This window comes from Sardina pilchardus, chromosome 3 (assembly GCF_963854185.1).
Source record: "Sardina pilchardus chromosome 3, fSarPil1.1, whole genome shotgun sequence".
NCBI classification, from domain to species: domain Eukaryota; kingdom Metazoa; phylum Chordata; class Actinopteri; order Clupeiformes; family Clupeidae; genus Sardina; species Sardina pilchardus.
In genome coordinates this window covers 9,584,791-9,601,571 of record NC_084996.1, presented here as the reverse complement: position 1 = coordinate 9,601,571, position 16,781 = coordinate 9,584,791, and the positions used below count along the sequence as shown (strand labels likewise).

At 38.6% G+C, this 16,781-nt stretch overlaps 1 protein-coding gene across 1 annotated transcript in view; it reads right to left on the bottom strand.

Annotated features, from left to right (window-relative positions):
- Positions 1-662: 662 nt before the first annotated feature.
- The window catches only part of LOC134076573 (immunoglobulin gamma-1 heavy chain-like), a 77,162-nt gene continuing 61,043 nt past the window's right edge, over positions 663-16,781 (bottom strand). The window contains exons 3-10 of the mRNA XM_062531696.1: positions 7,332-7,384; positions 6,685-6,987; positions 4,428-4,694; positions 3,751-4,038; positions 3,250-3,570; positions 2,685-2,981; positions 1,677-1,831; positions 663-1,188 (exon numbers count right to left, since the gene is read on the bottom strand). Coding sequence (XP_062387680.1) covers positions 1,177-1,188; positions 1,677-1,831; positions 2,685-2,981; positions 3,250-3,570; positions 3,751-4,038; positions 4,428-4,694; positions 6,685-6,987; positions 7,332-7,384 — 1,696 coding nt within the window. The 3' untranslated portion in view covers positions 663-1,176. The remainder of the gene's footprint in view (positions 1,189-1,676; positions 1,832-2,684; positions 2,982-3,249; positions 3,571-3,750; positions 4,039-4,427; positions 4,695-6,684; positions 6,988-7,331; positions 7,385-16,781) is intronic.

Below are 16,781 nucleotides of genomic sequence, written 5' to 3'. Positions count from 1 at the left end.
AGTAAACTAAACAAGGACTTACTGTAAACGAGGCCTCTACGCATCCATCAATAACATGCAAATCTACGCTTCAGTGAGAAGTGTGTAAACTTTTTACATGCTCTCCTCTCACTTGCTCAATGATTGTTAAAACTCAAACTGTTGCTTATCATATAAACATTTCATTAAATCCTCAAATGTTTTAAATAAATCTGTGTTCTAAAGCCACAGATATCCTCAAGGTCCTCTTGCGTGCCCTACCTCACTGTGCAGTATGCCAGTATGTGTGTATACCTGCATATACATCTGCACTATACTGTATGTATCTATCTATCTATTTATCGGTTTATCTATTTATCGGTTTGTCTATCTAAGTATGAAACACAGAGAGAAGGACCGGAGACTGAACATTAAATGCCTGGAATACCTTGGACTTTCTAACAAATAACATAATTTTTAACATATGGACGATAATTGTGATGGTGCTACATGTTGTTCTTAATTTATCGTATCTCAGAATATGCCATGCAGTGTTTATCATGCGGCAGAGAGGAAGTGTGCGCGCTCAAAAATTCTCTCGAGTCTCTCAGAGTTGTTTTCAGCCCAAGTGCTGCAGGTGTGACACTTGTGAGGAATTCAGAAAGGGGAAGAGCAAGTTGAAATACGTTTATTTCTGTACAACTGAAATAACAAATGAACCCTCTGGGATTAGCTGGTCTAGAAATAGCCATAATTTGCTTTCGAATACTTTGTGTGTTTTACATTTACGTTTAACATTTGTATTTGGCATGTAACATTTAAAATGATAAAATAGCATTTAACATCTTGTGAAGCACAGTAGGCTACTTTTTATTTGTTGGAAAAGTTTTGCAGTTACGCTGTATCTATACATACTGTATGTGAAAGACCGTGTTTTCAATAAACCTGAAACAAATGCTGATAAAACAATCAAGCTCAAAACTAATGAGTGATTCAACTTTACTTTGTGTATACAGTGAAAAGATGAAAACAAAAATGGAAGTGTTTCTGTAATGCAAATACAACTTCACAGAAATTACTCGCCCATAAATTACAACTTAGAACTGAGAAGTACAATTTAGACAGATATTTAGATAATAATATTTTTAAACAATTTATATAAATAGAAACTGCTCAAAAATATGATGACCTGCCACTGGTTCCTCTCTCTCCTTTTCATCAGTGTTTCACCTGGAAGTAAAGGGGGAAACACTACTTGAGAATCTCTATCATGTAGTAGTAATGGCAGAAGACAACTAAAAGCCTGTACACACCAAGTCCAATTTTCCGGACGAAATATTCACACGAAATTACTCAGGCTATTAAACATGTGTATACTAATTAGTCTGTACACACCGAGGACCTTCAGAACAGTCTCACCTGATGCGAAATTTCGGACGCGAAATCGAACTCAGTGTGTACGGGCCTTAATACTGTATCATGATCCTTTTGATGTGAAATTCTAAAGGTTTTCTAGCAACGCTGACAACGTTTCCTTTATTTCTTGCCTTTATTAATTGCTATTGTCATTCCTATTGTCTCAACTCACATTTCTTTCATTAGTGTCTTAATGTCTCAGATCTTTCAGCACTGCAAAGCAATTGAAATTTCAAAGCAGTCCTCATTTTAGTAAAAGATGATCCAGTCATCCATGGATGGTGCAACTGTTATACTGATACCTTGCCAAGACTGAGGATAGCGCTGTAGACCAGAGAGAAGAGGAAGAGGAATATGAAGGAGGTGGTGGTGGACCACATGCTGCTGTATTCGTCCTCTTCCTCATCCTCACTCTTCGTGCAGAGCCAGACATCTTCATCTCCCACCCCAGGCTCACCTGTGGACAACACCAGACATCACTGATGCCGCTCATTCTCATGCCACTCACAACAGCATGCACTCTCTGGCAGGTGGTTGGTTTACTTTGGAAAACGTGCAACCTTTTTTCTCAGAATGGCAAACTAGGGTATTATCATATAGCATACTATAACAGAAAAGTACTCCTGTGCTGGTTTTGTACTGAGTTGCAGATGTTGATTTCAAATTAAAAATGTATGTTAAGGACACATTTTCAGGTGTTTAAATGACTGTGGAGTTGTATGCCAGTTTTATCTAGATTATGTGTCTGTCTACTTGGTATAGGAGGATGTAAAAAATAGTCATGCAGCTCTTACTGTATTCTTCTCTACAATACATTACAAGGGAAATATAATATGACATGCTACTGTATATTTCACAACTGACAAACTTCCGCTGTGATAAAATGCAATGGTATGAATTTATTTGATGCTTTGATCACAAGACAGCACACAGAAGACAAAAACACTAAGCGATTCACAATCACTGTCAAAACACGACACCACAGATATGACAATACAGAAAGTCACGATGAAACAAGTTCTCACAAACAAGCAATGCAGTGCTTTCGCGAAAACAACAAATTACTGAGACTTGCAAACATGATGAAGAGGCATTGGACAGGGGACAAGAACATAACATCAACAAATACAACATTTATCGCAACACAGCCAACAAAACAGATACAATGTCTCAAGCAAACCATTGGTGAATCAATACCCCAAACAATGATTTTTAGATGTTTTTTTGGACAGAATAGCATGCTGGATGGTTCACATGAGTTTGCTTGAGAGATTACTTATCATCACATACAGGACACTCTTGGTATTTACTTATTGAGTATTCCACCAGTTTTGGAGAAGTGTAGCTTTCCATGCCGCCATACTTGACGGCGCAGGTTAATTTTCTTAACACTGGACTCTGTGAATTGACCGTCAATATGCTGACATGCGACTCGTTGCCATCCTGTTGTTCCACAACGCCCGTCTTTCCCTCCAGATACGATCCTCCGTCCACCTGCCACATGATGTACACATCTCCAGAGCCCCTGACCTCACACACCACAGATTCATGGTTTGGGTCTCTTGCCTCAGGGAGGGTGTAGATGAGCACTTCAGGATCTGCTCCACCTGATAAATGAAGATACAAGCACTGATGTCAAAGCTACCATAGTGGTCGATGAAGTCTTCTTGAACTCTTCTTGGGCTTTTTAATACTTTAGGAAAAACATATCCTATTGTTTATATTGTCATATATGGCCAATATTCCAGTTATATGACAAAGATAAAGGGCATCACAAAATGCTATGAAATGTTTAGGTCTGTCTTTTATTGTTCCCCAGGGCTAAACATAGTATAGAAATGAACTCCAAAAATGTAAAAAGCACAAAAGTCTCACCTTTTTTTAACTTTATTTTCTGTGAGCTGCCCTGCACCTCCCCATTGTGCTTATCGGACACGAGGCACTCAAACTCCTGTCCAGAGAACCAGTCACTCAAATCCACCTCCAGTTTGCTGATCTTCCTTGACTGGCCATTTCCCAGTTGGTCTTTTTCCACTTTAGCTCTGCTATTCTGATCTTTTCCTGGCACCTTCCATGTGACTTCAGCATCATTCACAGCTCCTGTGTCTCTACCAGTGATGATACACTTGAGCACTGCTGTATCATTGAGGAAAATATCTCTCGATGATGGAGGGGTTAGCTCCACTGACAGCTGGCCTGGGAGAAAAAAAGGAGAGAAAAAATACTGTGTAAAGAGAGAGAGAGAGAGAGAGAGAGAGAGAGAGAGAGAGTGTGTGTGTGTGTGTGTGTGTGTGTGTGTGTGTGTGTGTGTGTGTGTGTGTGTGTGTGTGTGTATGTGTGCGTGCGTGCGTGTGTATGTGTGTGAGAATGCCTTACCTTCCAATCTTTTTTCTTTAGTGATTTTTTTGCCATTATGAGACACTTCACAAGTGAACACTTGTTTGTTGCCCTGTGTTGTTTTGTTTAGCTTCAGAAAGCTTTGAGCTGTATAGTAACCACTTGAGTCTTCCTGAATAAACTGTGGCGTCTCACTTTTAATTATAGCGTTATCCTCTTTCCATGTCACTGTCAGCGATTTGGGGGAAAAGTTTTCAATGACACACAAGGCGTTCTGGCTTTCAAAGGTGAATACCGGCAGCACACTCACAGTTGGTGACCTGGGAGCTGAAATGATTTTTTTTTTTCACAATTAGAAAATAATTTACATTGGTTCAGTTATACTGCTGCTTCCATAAACCTACGTGTTATGGTGGACGTACAGTACATGTTGCCAACATTTCTGTGTCTGCATATAAAGAGTTACTTTGTATCCTTGTTATTTCAGACCTCACAGCAACTACAATTTTAAAACATATGTGTTGGAAACAACACAAACTGTGTTGTCCCTATTTGGACACAGAGATGTGTTAAAAACAATCCAAGTTTTTAACAACTTTGTTTTCATATTGCCTGCATTCATTTAGTTGGATGACTTGAGCGGACCTGTCACATATAAATAGATACTGGATCATAGAAATGTATGCACACACATACACACACAAACAAACATCTACCTTTGACATCAAGAGTTGTATTCCCGCTTGGTTGTGATGTTGTGGGTCTGCCTCTCCTCTCCCCCTGACACCAGTACTGGCCCTTATGAGACTCAGCAGCTCCTCTGATGGTGAAGGTGTTTCCCTCAGGCGCTGGAACGCTGCTGGAGCCCTTATACCACTTGTATGTCCAGCCACTGAGAGACTCTATCACACACGTCAGAGTGACCGTATCTCCAGTGAACACAGGACTCTGGGGCTCTACAGTCAGTGTAGTCAAAGGCAGGGCTGCAGAGGAGTAGATGGAGAGAATAAGAGCAAAGGAGAATGAATTTGACCTGTTCTCATTAGATTATGCAGGATAGCAATATAGCATACATGTCCAAGTAATATTTTTTGAATGCACATATCAGTATGCAATTCAGACACAATACCATTTTATACTATTTCCCTTTTAGTTAGAGTACACATTCATATAAAACACTTCACCTTTCACTGTAAGCTGAACATTTCTGTAAAATGATAGTCTCCTGCTTCTCTCTCTCACTCCATAGCATGAATAGAATCTTTCAAGTCAATAGATACAGTATACTTACCATGTTTAAAATGGATAGTTCCGGTCCTTGATTATGATTAGCAGAATAGCGCTCAATGTTGTTGTAAAATCCAACATAAACATACACCATGACCACATTTCATTCTATAGTACTGTGCTACCACAACTTCATACAAAGGTTAGAGTATAGATGTGTCTTAATGCTGCTTCGCAACCATTCAGATAGAGGAAGTGTATTTTTTGGCGATAAAATGATTATTTATGACTAAATAGTTTCCTTTCTCTTTGTTGTGCCATTATTATGTGACATTTTGCCAGATATATGTAGTTGTGTTTGAAAAAACTATGCTGTCGCTATCTGAAGATAAAGATGTGCTAAAAACAACTCAAAATTCTCTTTTTTTAACACATTAGTTTGAAGAGTGTACCAACTCACTGGGCATCTCAATTTATTGTTAAGTGTATAGTATGTTTTGTTTTGGTTAAATTGTGGTGTGTATTGTCTGTCTGTCCAATTGTTTAGCCTCTTGCTCACCCCTACCATTGGTTTTTAACAAAAAAAATACATTATTGTTCATACTACTGCCTGTGTGCACTCATTTAGTTGGATGACTTCAGTGTCCCTGTCACATAGAAAATAAATACTAGATCATAGACATTTGTACACACACACACAGTTTGTTTGTATCTAGAACCTAGATCATTTCCGGCTAGGGAGCCATGATCTGAGAGTTACTTGGCATCCGGCTTAGCAACTACCCACTGACAGGGCATCTCAATCTATTGTCAAGTGCATGATTTTCTTCTCTGTTTCTCATCTCTTCCTGGCACCAGTAAACCCTTTCATGCTACTGTACACACACACCCATGCCCTCATTTTACAGCAAATTATGGAGCGAAAAAAGGCATAACACATGACATCTGTGCAACTCGACCTAATTAACACTTTATAATAACTACACACTATTATGCATTTATTAAGCATGTGTAAACTATTACTAAATGCTTTGTTCCTCAATTGTAAAGCATTATCCCTACCTTAATTTAATTTGTAAAGCATTTGTACACACAGATATAAATGGCTTGTTCATAGGAAATATATTTATATTTATTCATCTAAAATATATTTATGAATTGATTTCATAAGTAATCAAAGGTGGGGGTAGCATAGTGGATAAGTACCTTTTGGTGTTTTAAGCCCCCAATGTCATCTTCCAGGCAGTGCTGTAGACTCAACACTATCCTCAAACTACACCCAAATGCATCTTGTAAATAGGCTTACATGTTCTACACATTTTCAGATTTTTTGTTCTAATGAGTTCAAGTTCAAGTTCATACTGAATACAGAGTATAAACCTCCAAAATGAATCCACATATTTTAAGGCAATAAGAGGTAGAATTGGGGCCTACTTACCCAGTTACCTTTGCATCAAAAGATTGGTATTCATTTTGAGAGTTTTATACCAGAGCGAAATGGAAATGTACATTTAAAACACATTTGGGTGTGCAGCACTATAATACATCATAGCCTACATAAAATGTTAAGCAAATGAGCTGAGCATCTCGGTTTAGTATGTTAAAAAATAAAATAATAATAATTAAAAATAATAATAATAAAAAAAAAGCAGGTGCAATCTGTCATTAGTAACGTTTTTTTGTTGTATTTTTAAGCAATCACAAGTTGAGCCCATAATATTGAATAAAAGTACAATTAACACTTACCTGGTTTAGTTACTACAGCTTTCTTGTCGGCGGCGCCGTCTACTTCACAGGTGAAAGATTTCTTTACTTCCCAATCTGTATCCCGGACGCGAATCTGGCTGATCTTGGAGAACTTTCCATCTTTGGGGATGTCTGGGTATTGTATGAAGTCGGTAAGGTATTTTCCACTTGGGTCTTTCCATTTAAACTTCTTTGAGTTGGCTGGCAAAAATCCGGACATAACGCAACCCAGAGTGACGAATCCACTGGAGTCAGAACCGCACTGTTCCAGTGCGAAGATGGACGTCGGCGCAGATGAGGCTCCTTATTACACATAAAAATAAAAAAAAGTATAGATAAAAAAAATACATACGTGTAGAAATAGATCAATAGCTGACCTTTGCCTGTTTTTTTCCCCACTAGACATGCCACTTACCTGTTGTGACAGTAACCAGGGTGCCTTTGCCCCAGTAATCAAATGCCCAGTTGCACAGCACTTATTAGAACAACCATGCAAGACAAATAGCCTACATCACTGTCTCAATAGATCAACGTTAATTTCCTCCGAGTTTTAGTTCATATTGCAATGTGCACATTCCGTAGTTTAAATATTTTCGAGGCCCCAAACATTACAGTAAATAATGCTAAAGGGGATTCGATGTTCTTACCAGATGAAACCGTGACCATGGTTCCTTTCCCCCAGTAGTCAAAAGCGTAGTCACTGTGAGAATGTTTGACGTATTTGCCGTGCAAAAAGTTAAGACGAGTCGATTTAATCGCTTTTAGATCCATAGACTGATGCAGAATTGATAATGGAGTTATTTTAAACACACAATAGCTTCTGGATTTTATCAATAAATCGTGGAATTAGTCAAACCAGGCCCCCCTTTGTTCAAAATATGAAAATATTCAAAATATGAAACGCTTTGTTGATTGCAAAAGATACATGTTTGGTTTGCTTCTTAAATACCTAATTTAGAAGAAGGAAAACAAGTAGTGCAACGCCTGCCTTATAGGCCTACATTGCCCTGAAGAAACGGTCACCGAGGTGCCTTTAAAACGGTCAAAATTGGTCACACAGAATAGGATGCGTGTTACAGATGTATTGGGCAAATAGTTTTACGTCTAATTCGATGTGCATAGCATAGTTTTAGAACATTATTCTATCTTCAACGCAGAGCCTAATCCCATCAGATGGATTTGACACGTCCATGCGTAATAATGACTGTGAAACTGCAGTTGCGACTTAGGTTTGATTCAATTTTGACAATAGCAGTAATAATTTCGCTCATTGATAGCCTAACTAAAACAGAGAGACGCCGTTACAATTTACACCAAACTTACCAGATGAAACCTCAACTGTTGGGCGTGTTTTTGTATACAGAATATTAACCGCGAATAAACCCACTAACAGCGCTCATGGTCAGAAACCTCTAATCGGTTTGTTATCGAATATTAAGTGATTAGATACTCACCAGAAGACACTGTCACTTGAGTTCCTTTCCCCCAGTAATCGAAGTAGCCGTCACAGTAATATATTTGGCTAGGTCTTCGATCAAAAAGTTATAGAGGCTCCCTAGGGTTATCAGGCTAGCCAATTGAGGTGGGAGTAGACAACAGGCCCATTAGATATTAATCTCAATGCACTTCTGTAGTGTTTCCCAATTCAAATATTTGTATAGATAGATCTTAGATTCAGATTGTCTCCGTGAGCCGGACCCGTGGAATTTTTGGTCCCGATAATATCAGGCCGATATGCTTTCGGAGATCTGCACTAGGTGTTGATAGTTGTAGGCTACAGTTTAGCAAAATAAGCAATGGGCGAGACCAAGACAAAGAATGTATTGAGCGAAATCATTTTAACAACCAAATTGAATCTGAAGAAGCACCGTGCTCATGATGATTAATGATGAGGTAATGGGCCACACATGGCCCAGGGGCCAAGCCGACATTCAGCCACACTCAGTCAAATCCATTTTACAGTGTGTGGGCCAGAAGTGGCCCGGGGACCAAGCCGACATTCAGCCACACTCAGTCAAATCTATTTTACAGTGTGTGGGCCAGAAGTGGCCCGGGGACCAAGCCGACACTCAACCACACTCAACAAACAATAAGAGTAATTTCACAGTGTGTGGGCCAGAAGTGGCCCAGGGACCAAGCCGACTCTCAACCACACTCAACAAACAATAAGAGTAATTTCACAGTGTGTGGGCCAGACCTGGGTCAGACCTGGGCCAGAGCAAATAAGTGTCAGTTACCAGTGATTGGGCCGGGAACCAAGCCAGAAGTGGGCCAACACAACACCCACACTATACCCTGAGGCAAGGTAGTGGGCCAGTGGTGGGCCGCACAAATGTTGTTGAATGAATTTATTCCTGTCAGGCCTACATGGAAATCGTGTCCTTCTTATGCAGCCTCTTTATGCTTTGACATTACACTCTGCCCCTGCAGTTATTCTGCATTTTCAGTGCCACAATAGTGTAAAATGTATGGTTGAAGTACAATATGTTCGTAAGGAGTCAATTCATTATCGTGTTTTCATGTCATCTAGTGTATCGATTGCCATTAATGCAAGACAGAAATGTTACCATGATGATGCATTCGGTCAACAAGGTTTTTGTACAACTTTGCACCACTGTGGTCGTAGTTATCACAGTGCTAGCTCGCAGAACAAAAAGTAACTTCCCTAACATGTCAACAACTGCTCCACTGTCACAGTAACAGAGCTAACACGATGTATTGATAACATGATGGTTCTCAGGCATGAAAAAAAGTGACTATAAAGAGGAATATAAAATCATCTTTTGGAAATTGATCTTAATGCCTTAAATTGGGAGGAAATATCCAACCTTTATGGACATCAAATTTCTTTGTGAATTAATAGTAATTTTCTTTGTGAAAAAATAATAGTTTTCATGTATGTTTCTGCCCCACCTAAACGTACGGCCACTGGTGTCATTGCAAGATATTTCTATGTATGGAGAGAATGAATGCTCACTTTGGTAAATCTTAGTCATTTTACTAATTAGTGGTCTCATTTTACGAGATTGTGTGCACAATGTATATACTGTGTGCTCATTTTACTAAACCGTGTCCAAGGTTACTAAACAGTGCACTCATTTTACTAAATGGTGCTTTCAATTTACTAAATCCTGCACACATTTTACTAAAGTGGCGCGTTTTAATAATGCTGAATTTACAACAATTAAAAGAGCACAATTTAGTAAAATGAGCGGACGTACTATGCCAGATAGATAGATAGATAGATATACTTCATTCATTCCCAAGGGACAATTGCAGTATAACTTAGTCATTGTCATTGGCATTTCATTTCCTTACAGGATTGTAGCTGAAACAACATGACAGCATTGTTAAGTAAACCAGCCCAAAACGAAGTTGCAGCCAGTGGGAAATACAGATTCTATGTCATATACAATATTCCTAAGGTCGATGGCAAAGGCTGCCTATAGTGGAACAATATTGATCTCTTGCTAACAGCTACAAGTTACTTTCTGTAAGTTTAGTGCATTCACCAAAAACATTGTTAAATCATATACTGTATAACATGGTCACCACATGGATTACTGGATGGAGACTACATTCTATTATGGGAAGTACCATCTCCATTTAGCTCCTGCCCCCCTTAATGGTCACCACTATTAGTGTTTAAAACTAGATGTACCGCAAAGTGCTACAAAATATGACTGCCACTCTGCACATTCTGCTCCTATGGGAATTTAACATAGGGGTCAAATACTTATGCCCCGTGTATTTTAGGAAGAACATTAATTTATTTACGATACATTCTGTAATCACAAAGAAAATTGGTGTCCTTAGCGGTTTGATTTTTAGTCAACTTTAACATGGGTTCGAATACTTATTCTTCCCACTGTATGTGCAAACATAGAAGTAGTGCAAAATTAGGCCTAAACAATGTATTTCTCTCTCTCTCTCTCTCTCTCTCTCTCTCTCTCTGTATGAGTGTGTGTGTGTGTGTGTGTGTGTGTGTGTGTAGTGTGTCCAGTCTAGACTGAGGACACTTCACAAAAGCTTCACACAGTGTCTCTACTCTGAGGTACAATAGAATCAAACAGGTCAAACTTTCCTGTCAGGGTGATGACGTGAAGGCCTTACTCTTGAGGAAAGAATCATACTGGATCTACACCTCGGGCACATTGGCCCCAAGGGGCATGAATGAGGATTTCGACCTGAGGACCTTTGTGTAACAGTCAGGGGGGACTACTTGGGATACAGCGCCCTCCATAATTATTGGCACCCCTGGTTAAGATGTGTTAAAAGCCTTAAAATAAATTCAGTTTTTATTGTAGAAGCATACTCTCACACTGAAAATTGTAGAAGAATGTAACCTTCAACTCAAGTGAATTTTAAGGTGGGAAAAAAATTGCTGACTGAGAAATAATTATTCTTCATAAAATCACCTGTTCCACAATTATTGGCACCCCTAACAATTCCTAGGAAATAAATGTAATTAAAGTATTTCTGTCATTTCTACAGTAGTTTACAAAGTCGATCAGAGTATGTAGGAACATTTAATTAGTAATTCTTAACATCCTGTTTCCCTGGGCTATAAATATGACGTGACACAGAGGCCATTTCTCTTCAACATGGGAAAGACAAAGGAACACACTGTTCAAGTAAGGCAGATGTGTGTCGACCTTCACAAGTAAGGCAATGGCTACAAGAAAATAGCCACTCGCACACCTGCCCATATCTATGGTCAGAGGAATCGTTAAGAAGTTTAAAACAACTGGAACAGTGGTAAACAAGCCTGGAAGAGGACTCAAGTTTATTTTGCCACCACGCACTGTTACAGAATTGCATCAAATGGTTGCATCTTGGGGTCACAAAGTCTCCAAAACAACCATCAGGCACTATCTACATGCCAACAAGTTGTTTGGGAGGCATGCACGGAAAAAAACCTCTCACTCAAAATCATAAGCACAAACGTCTGGAGCGGTACTGGGCCTTCAACTGGGACCGTGTGCTTTGCTCAGATGAGACAATTTAGAGCTTTTTGGCAACAAACACTCTAAGTGGGTCTGGCGTAACAAAAAGATGAGTATACAGAACAGCACCTCATGCCCACTGTGAAGTATGGTGGAGGATCGGTGATGCTGTGGGCCTGTTTCTCTTCCAAAGGGCCTGGGAACCTTGTTAGGGTGCATGGCATCATTAATGCTTTGAAATACCAGGACATTTTAAATCAAAATCTGGTGGCCTCTGCCCGAAAGCTGAAGATGGGTTGTCACTGGGTCTTTCAGCAAGATAATGACCCTAAACGTATGGCCAAGTCTACACAGAAATGGTTTACCAGACACCGTATCAAGCTCCTACCATGGCCATCTCAGTTTCCAGACCTCAACCCCATTGAAAACCTGTGGGGTGAGCTGAAGAGGAGATTGCAGAGGAGAGGACCCAGGTCGCTGGATGATTTGGAGATTTTGTGCAAAGAGGAATCGTTGAAGATCCCTCTTTCTGTTTTCTCTAATCTTGTGAAACATTATAAAAGAAGATTAGGTGCTGTTTTATTAGCAAAAGGGGGTTGTACGAAGCATTAACATCAGGGGTTCCAATAATTGTGGCACACATGATTTGATGTAAAATAATTATTTCTTAATGTGGGATTTTTTTCCTTCTAAATAAATGCACTTGTATTAAAGGTTGGATTTTACGCTTTTTTTCATTGTGGTCCTATATAATTTGGAAAAAAAATGAATTTATTAGAAGCTAAAGAGCACATCTTAACCAGGGGTGCCAATAATTATGGAGGGCGCTGTATGTCGTGTGTACTAGATGTGTCTGTTCAAACTCTTTTCAACAACTTTTTTTTTTTTTTTTTAATTCAAAATATGATATTATCTTTGACAATCCTGGACTGAATTAAAGTCATTGTATGTTGTACATACTGTAGGTACATAGGCTATTAGGATTACATTAACTGTACTGCACTTTACATTTTTCACTTTGGTACATTTTTCACTTTGGTAAGAGGAGTCTGGTGGCATGAGTCACTCATCTGTTAATTACTCTGAATTGACCTTCTAGCAGGAATAGTTAAAATAAAATAAGATTGCATTCTTTTAATAAAATAAAATCTCAGGACTTTTTATCCACAACTGCTAAAACATTTTCTTCTCAAAACCACTGGTATTGTTTAGGCTGTTTCGCTTTACTATAAATGTATGTTAATGTGTACTGTATTAAATACAGCAGTAATGTAAGTCGCTTTGGACAGAGGTGTCTGCTTAATACCATGAATCTGAAGTCTACCACATAATCCATAAAGCATTTCCTGTCACAAAAACCTAGCACAAAAAAGGTTGAAGTTGTTTTTGCTATCAATGTCTTGACAATGCCCTTACACAAAGGTGTTCCAGTTAAAACTGGATTCAGCCACTTGTCACTCAGAGTGTCATCCAAAATGTGAATAGCGCAATCACCTCTTCAACTTTTTTCAGTTTTAGAAAATAATGATGCATTTGCTACAGCACTTAACATATTGTCAAACCATCACCAGTACCCCTTGAATTGATTTTCAAAACCAAGTTCTTGATCCACCATTCAGCACATGTTGATTCATAAAGACAGGGTTTTTGTCATCATGTTAGACACTGTGGCCCCCCGTATACACACTATAACACACCATTACATAAACTCCTCAGCTCTAAAATGCTTTGACCTCCTTCTAACAATGTCCTTCCTTGTTTCATTGTGTTCGTATGAATTGTTCATCCAAATAATATTTTCACTACACATTTTACTGTGTCAGATGTTTCCAATAAAATGGCAGGTTTTTGTCATGGCTTGTAACACTGTGGCCGTTATAGTAGCCTACACAGTGGTTCACGCCTTTACAAAAACAGAACCTATTGTAAACAGGCATTAAAACAAGATAAGGGATCTATTAGAGTTATTAAACTGTCTCACAATGTTGTGCTTTCAAAGAAAGCTAGTCTCTAATAGTTTACAATTATTAGAACATAGTCCCATATTTTCAAGAAATTCAACACCAGTTTGCTGAAAGAATGTGGCACTCAAAATGGTTGGTCAACTCCTCCACCTCTAAAGCATGTTATGGTCTATCTCATCTCGGTTTTAAAGTTTTTAGCTTGTTATTTAACCTGTTTGTTCAAAACTACTTGTCTTGGTTACCGCATCAGCGTAATTGTTAACATTGGGCAATTGAGAAATTATCCAGTTGTATGTAGCCTCTGTTTGAGGAGGACAGATGATGGTGACAGACAGGAGTAACTCAACACACTTATCTGTTAAGCTCGCATGTAAAACAGTAAAAAAAAAAAAAAAAAAAAAAATCAACACCATACTTTTCATCTGATTTTTGGTTAGGCCTAGGCCTTGTTCTGATGTTCACCATGGCCACAGTACAAGGATCACCTAAGTCTGTGAGTCATGACTGGGAGTGAAAGCATCTATCTGCCCATGTCTCTGTAAGCCTATATTTCTGCTGACATTTATGTTTTTTTTTTTTTATGTTTATTTTTATTTGTTTTAATATATTTTTTTATGCAAGCTATTTTTGTTTTTAATTGTCACATTTAAGAGAAGAATCCGCACACTACAAGTCTTTGTGAATAGCTTTACTGATAGCTAGCTTTCGGTCGTTAGACCTTCTTCAGGCAGAGAAGGTCTAACGACCGAAAGCTAGCTATCAGTAAAGCTATTCACAAAGACTTGTAGTGTGCGGATTCTTCTCTTAGATATCCAGTCACTCTTAATCCTGCACCTCACACGGATGAGCGGTGATTTTTTACCTAATTGTCACATTTAAAAAAAAAAAAAAAAAACAGCAGCAACAACAACCCAAACCGTAATGAGATGTCTGTGTAGCATTCAAGGTTTTCTATCATTTCTTCAATCTATAGTAGGGCTGGGATAAACGATTATTTTTTAAACGATTAATCTAGCGATTATTTTTTCGATGCATCGATTAATCTAACGATTCATTTTTTCAGTTCGATTCGATTTCGATTCGATTCGATTATCGATTATCTCCCCACTAATTGACTAATTGCAATATATACATGTTGATTTACATATCTGAATGAAATAAAACATTGCAATGTATGTTTATTGCTCTTAAAATTCCAAAATGAAAGACTATGCAAGTGCAAAGTAATGCATTCTAAGTCAGAGGTAGCATTCAATAAAACCTTGAAGCCTTGAAAACACTGGGAGTGCTGTCAAATTGAAGGGGACAAGATCCCAACTGTCATCAATAAAATGACAAGTTAAGTAGGCGTATTTTAAGTCTTTGGGACTTTGGAGCCATAGGGCCCATACACATACTGTATACCCCCATCAAATCATCATTATGATGATTATTATTATAATTATTATTATTATGCTGTATTAAGTGTACTTTCACTTCAAAGCAGTCAATGTTTTAAATGCTAATATTGTTCACAAAAAGTTTGTGAAAAAATCAGACCTGCTTTAGTAATGTAAGATTACAATAGCTTTTGCATGGTTGCATGATAAATACAGTAGCCTACTTCTGAAAACAACAGCAATAATATGGGTGCTATTGTTTTGGGATGTTTCCCTCATGCAAGCATCAAACTCTGGTAGGCAAATGGAGACGAAATTGATATGCTTTTTAATGAAATGCCATTTGAATCTCTGAATGTAAGGATTCAGGAAACACGTATACCAACTTTAGTCTATGTATTACGGCCGAGCAGATAGGCGTAAATCACTGATCTGGAGATTTTTAGATGAAAGACTAAGGCTACAATCTTTTGACCATACTCAAATTTGACTGAACTATACTCTGCTCTGTATCAAGAATCCACGTTGTTCTATTAAATGTCGTTAAATAATTAAACAGCAGGTTGAACAGAACTTGCCACCAACGTTATCGATTAGTTTCAGTTTCTGTCGCGCAAACACGCACATGCATGCATTCAATGAACGCTCATACCAACACTTCATTGTGTTGCTGTATGTTTATTCACATCGAATTAGCAAGTATTTCTTCCTGATTGCTGAAACTTTTAGATAGGCGTAAATCACTGATCTGGAGATTTTTAGATGAAAGACTAAGGCTACAATCTTTTGACCATACTCAAATTTGACTGAACTATACTCTGCTCTGTATCAAGAATCCACGTTGTTCTATTAAATGTCGTTAAATAATTAAACAGCAGGTTGAACAGAACTTGCCACCAACGTTATCGATTAGTTTCAGTTTCTGTCGCGCAAACACGCACATGCATGCATTCAATGAACGCTCATACCAACACTTCATTGTGTTGCTGTATGTTTATTCACATCGAATTAGCAAGTATTTCTTCCTGATTGCTGAAACTTTTGTTTTCTTTTTCTGTCGGGCCGCGTTTGCTTCATCAATTGCGCAGCAAATTATCAGGTGAAGCACTGAGCCTAATTTCACTGCACGCCTCACAGACCAGCAGTCTCTCTACATTGCGGACCGGTGCAGCTCCGTCCGCGGCCCATAGTTAGAGAAACGCAGTAGAGGAACGAGTGCGTGCTGCAGTGCCTTGCACTTTTGAAATTCTGAGGAGTCACTCACGTTGCCGCCAACCTTGTTTTGATTTTGACGACGTGTCGATTCGCATATTTTGAACCGACGTATTTTTTGCGTCGAACTAATCGGTTAAGTCGATGCGTTGTCCCAGCCCTAATCTATAGGTTAACAAAGTTAGCCTACTGCAGCCAGGCTATAGTGCGAAAATTCAGAAAAGAAATCCAAATTCCACGTAAGGTTTGCTCCATTGTATTATCTGAAAAATAAATGCTGGCAAAACAGTCAATCGAAGCAGAAAAGCAGGCAATGACAAACTTGCTCCCAATGCCCCTCAGATAGGTTCAAATGCCCCCTTATTTACTTATTTGTAAGATGTCTTATAAACCCATAAACCCAACGACAATACTAGGGCAAATATAACAAATAAGTTAATCCTCTGTCCGTATCATCACAAGCACTTTGCAATGGAACATAGGGTGTGAAAACTGCATTTGGGGCTTTCTGCTTGATGAGAGATATCAATCCAATGTTATAGTCCATGGGCCAGAGCAGAAGTTGGTCTCACCAAAGGTGGCAAAATCTAGCAATG